At 40.9% G+C, this 4909-nt stretch overlaps 2 protein-coding genes across 3 annotated transcripts in view; one reads left to right on the forward strand and one right to left on the reverse strand.

The window, feature by feature from the left end:
• Positions 1–1391, reverse strand: part of LOC112140826 (gastrula zinc finger protein XlCGF57.1-like) — an 11267-nt gene extending 9876 nt beyond the window's left edge. For both annotated transcript variants that reach the window (XM_024263837.2, XM_024263836.2), the window contains exon 1: positions 566–1391. In XM_024263837.2, the coding sequence (XP_024119605.1) occupies positions 566–734 (169 nt within the window). In that variant the 5' untranslated portion in view covers positions 735–1391. The remainder of the gene's footprint in view (positions 1–565) is intronic.
• Positions 1392–1807: 416 nt separating this feature from the next.
• The window catches only part of LOC112140825 (gastrula zinc finger protein XlCGF57.1-like), a 16849-nt gene continuing 13747 nt past the window's right edge, over positions 1808–4909 (forward strand). Inside the window, exons 1-2 of the mRNA XM_024263835.2 lie at positions 1808–1858; positions 3059–3328. Of these exons, the coding sequence (XP_024119603.1) occupies positions 3184–3328 (145 nt within the window). The 5' untranslated portion in view covers positions 1808–1858; positions 3059–3183. The remainder of the gene's footprint in view (positions 1859–3058; positions 3329–4909) is intronic.

Consider the following 4909-nt stretch of genomic DNA (forward strand, 5'->3'; position numbering starts at 1 on the left):
CAGCTCCAGTTTCAACCAGAGCGGGTCCTGAGTTTAATGGTTCCCTTGAGGAAGAGAGACACTCAAAACCACACAACACCACCCGGAACAAAACTAAGATAACTATACCATAAAAATAACCATCTATGATCATTGTTTACAATACAGAAAACTCCATAACTGGTAGAACAGCTTGCAGCAGAAGCAGTACAAGCTGTCTGTTTGGGGGGATACATTATCCATGTTCTTTTAACCATTAAAATATTCTTTCATCATTATTTAGTCGTGTTTTGGTTCCTCTGATCATCTTTTGATCTTTGTGTTCTTTTCATCGTGATGATGCTGTTTTTAGACTAAATTAAACAAAGCAGCAGAAGTTCATTGATGCTAGTGCAGGGTAAGCCTGCCCCTACTTCCCATCATCCATCTGTTAACACAATCTCCTGCTAGCTTACAAGCTAACATTAGCGATGAAACTAAAATGGGATCAATACTGGAGCGATCCAGCCGCACAGTCTGGATCCAGATAGCAGCTTAGACGAGGAGAACAAAGACGTTGATGGATGTTTGTCTGCAGTGAACATACCTATGCTGTGGAGCTGAAGCTGCGGGTTCCAGGTGATATCCAGCAGTCTGCGCTGACCACAGAGCTCCTCATTCTCATTCTGGACGATGGTTCCTTCACAGAGTCCGAAGGTTTCTTCAGCAGCAGAAAGTTGCTCGCTGACAGAATCTTTCTGATCAAATGAAGACATGGTTCCTGCAGCTGCAAAAGATCTTCAGCTCCAACAAACACCAAAGTCCTCTGAACAGCAGCAGCTCCGATCATCTGCTAGTCTCACAATCACAGCCACGTTGTCTTTACGTTCAACACGTATTCACTCATTTACGACCAAATGCGGAGAGTTCCACACGAACCACGTATCGTCCTTTCTGTCCACAAACCTCACGAACGTCCCAACGAAACACCGCCGTCCTCTGAACACAAGCTAACGCTGCTAGCTAACGCCTCGCGCACAAAGAGGACTGAGCAGCAGACAGCAAGATGGCAGCCTGACATCATCAGCCGGAACAGAAAGTTAGTGGTCAGAAGATTCTCCTCCCCAAGTCTAAAAATAAAAATTTTCGTTGAGGAAGACTGATATAAGTTTCGATCCTAAAAGCTGTGTTTATTTTTAGTTTTAAGCTTTAATTCTTGTCTTAGTCAAAGCTGCTATGAGGATGATCGGAGTATTAATAGGTTACAGTGTGGTGACGTCACAGTAACATTCATAACGTCTTCCTGAAACTTTCTTTAAATTTAGATTTTATTTAATTTTTCATGAATGAAAACTGTTTTTGATGGAATTATTTCAAACAACGTTGAGATCAAGTGAAGCCGTTTTACGTTTCTTATTAAATAAAGTTTATTCACGTGACCCGGAAGTAAACAGCTCGAGGCGCTAGCTAGCATGCTAGCAGCGTTAGCTTGTGCTGAGAGGACGGCGGTTTCGTTGGGACGTTCGTGAGGTTTCTACAGAGATGTAGCGATACGTTGTTCGGTTCCGAACAATCCTCTTTAGCTAAAGTGTCGTAAATGAGTGAATACGTGTTGAACGTAAAGACAACGTGGCTGTGATTGTGAGACTAGCAGATGATCGGAGCTGCTGCTGTTCAGAGGACTTTGGTGTGTGTTGGAGCTGAAGATCTTCTGCAGCTGCAGGAACCATGTCTTCCCTTCAGTCTCTGAGAGAGTTGATCAGCGAGCGACTCGCTGCTGCTGCTGAAGAAATCTTCAGACTCTGTGAAGGAACCATCGTCCAGTACGAGCAGGAGCTCTGTCGTCAGCGCAGACTGCTGGATATCTGCTGGAAACCGCAGCTTCAGCTCCACCACATAGGTATGTTCACTTCTTCTTCATCTTCACAACATTTCTTCTTCATCAGATTTGATTGGATTTGGTCAAATGTATCAAATCCAATGAAAACATGTGGACATGTCAAAACTATGTCAAAGCTCGACTAAAAAGATGTTTGTCTGTGTATCTGCTGCTGTTCTCCTGGATTTCAGCAGGAAGTTCAACACTTTTATGTTTTCAACCTAAGAAATGTTAAAAACCCACACAGAAAAAAGTTTTCACTAATAGTCATTTTTATCAGTGAATATTTCTGTTCTCTGGATCCTTTTATAGCTGTGTTCTGCTGTGCCTCTGCCTCCTCTGACTGACGTCATTGATCTGAACTAGTGCTGGGTGATATGATGATACGTATCATATAGGTGATAGAAAAGTGTCTCTCTGACATTTCTCTTCTACCGTTTATATCATTTAATCATCATCAGCTTTTTTATAAAGCACTGTTGCTCAATTTGAAATCCAAACAAAGCGCTGAACATTAAATGCTAAAAACATAATAGAACAAATTCAATAAATAATTTAATAAAAACAAAATAAAGGACAGCATAAAGATAAGAACATGATCAAAGAAAGCACTGAGAGTAAAAACATAAAATGAAACTTGAATTTAAAATCAGAGTAAAATCTCATGTGTGAGTCAAAGCTCGACTATAAAAATGAGTCTCGAGTCTAGTTTTCAAGATGGATGTGGAAGACGCTCGTCTGATATTTAGTGTCAAAGCGTTCCAGAGTTTGTGAGCACAGACAGAAAAGACTCGCTCCTCCTGCATTTCCTTTAGACCTCGGTACCTCAAGGACAAGCTGATCAGGTTTATAACCTCATTTGATCAATTACTATGACAAACAAATAAAAATGTAGTTTGTTTTTTATGTTGTGATTTAAAATAATTTACATCATCCATCCATCCATCTTCTTGGCCGCTTCTTCCCTTTCGGGGTCGCGGGGGTGCCGGAACCTATCCCGACTACTGAAGGGCGAAGGCGGGGTACACCCTGGACAGGTCGCCAGTCTGTCGCAGGGCCTCAATCACACACCCAGTCACTCACACATTCATGATATAATTTTTTTCCATATCGTCCAGTACTACTCTGAACTGCTGCTGTTTACCTTCATCATGAAGTTTAGTGTATATACCACATATAGCGTCTAAAAGCCCCCCCCTTCTTGTGCTTGGATCCCTGCAGTCCTCCCTCAGCATTGGTCGACTGAAGAGGATCTCTGCAACCAGCAGAGGAACTTCAGAGCGGACCAGGAGAATCCAGAACCTCCACAGACTCTAGAGGAACTGCAGGATCCAGAACCTTCCCCGATGAAAGAGGAACCAGGAGAACTCTGCATCAGTCAGGATGAAGAGCAGCTTGATCTGAAGCAGGAGACTGAAACCTTGATGGAGATTCCTGCTTTGGAGGAACATGTTGACAGTGAAGCAGATGGAAACAATCAGCAGATCAGCGGTATGTTCACTTCAACACGGCTTCTACCTTGAACTTCAAGCTCTCCAAACATGCAGTCCTGGAAGAGCCTCTATCTCTTTACCTTCCAGTTAGGGAGAGCGTCTCCGGCATTCCCGCCGCCCTCTCATCTAGCCGCCATTTTGAATGTTCATCTCTACCCGTTTATCTAGAATTGCACATTTCAGTTATTTCTTGAAATAATCCTAACTCGCCACAGGAATGTTCCAGAAACGTTCTGTTTTTCCTCCAACATCCTCATGTTTTCCTCTTCATGACTGGGCCGGATTAAGGCTCGTATGTTTGAGACTCCTGCTTTAGACGGCAGCACTTTTCAAAACATGACTAAGTGGATCAAAGTTGTAAAAACAAAAGGTATAATTGAATGAATGCATTACATCAGGTTAAGGAAAACTACAGTCAAAGTGGACCAAAGCTGCCACGATTAGTTGATGAGTCGCGACTACTTCAACAAGATTGTCAACAACTAATTTACTAGTCGACGCATCGTTCTTTGCTTTTGTTTTTATCTCCAAACTATGTTGCTCACGCCGGGTCTGCCGTTCTCTTTGACACACAGTGCAGTGGTGCTAATCCGGGTCGGTAGTGATGTCACAGGAAGTTCTGGGAAGGTTGCCATAACAACAGAGCTTGGAAGTGTGGGAAACATAAAAAAATAAAAGAAAAACATTTCTAGTGCAAAATATGCAGAACTTGTGTTTCATGGCAGAACTACAGAGATGCATGAACATCTGAAGAGAGAGCTTCGTCTAGCTAAGCTAAGCTAACATTAGCGCTAACAGAGAGCTAGCTCTCCTGCAGCAGTTTGACTGGTTTAAATGGATCGTGTGCAGCTGTCATTAATGGACTGTATGAGATAAACCAGAAGATCTGCAGCAGATCTGTGTCTACAGAACCTCTCTGTCTGTGCGGTGAACATTTCATAATCCACGCTCTACAACCTAAACGCAGTGAAATCGGTGTGGAATAAGAATTTATTCTTTTTTATATATTATTTCATTTAGTAACAATACTTAACATCAAAATAATACTATATACATATAAAAAAGTTAATAAATGAAAAGGAGCAGAAAGAAGAAAACTTATATTATCTGCCCCTATTACTAAATCAACCAAATTAAATCAAAATGTATCAAACAAGAAAAATAAACATTAAAATCCTGCTAGGTTTTACACAGGTATATATAAACAAAAACACATACACATTTACATAAACAGTTGTCTAAACAAACCCTCATTTAATTCTATTTACCCATACTATGTCCAGTGGAATTAACTACATAAGATTTATGAATTTATTTTTCTACAACTTATCTCTAATATTTACTTAACATGTCCTTTTGATAACTCTGTTAAAGGCTGCGAGTGTTTTTATATCTTTAATTTCCTCATCCAGTGGATTCCATATGTCTGGACCGTACACTGACACAGATCTCTCCAACACTTTTGTTTGAAATGTTGGTTTTCTAAATATTGCATGTCCTTTTAAGTTGATATTACTTTGTCTTTCATTGGATCTAACCTGTACATGGAGGGGTAACCATGACCTGTGTGCTTTGTTCA

This window comes from Oryzias melastigma, unplaced genomic scaffold (genome assembly GCF_002922805.2).
Source record: "Oryzias melastigma strain HK-1 unplaced genomic scaffold, ASM292280v2 sc00216, whole genome shotgun sequence".
In the NCBI taxonomy this organism is placed as follows: domain Eukaryota; kingdom Metazoa; phylum Chordata; class Actinopteri; order Beloniformes; family Adrianichthyidae; genus Oryzias; species Oryzias melastigma.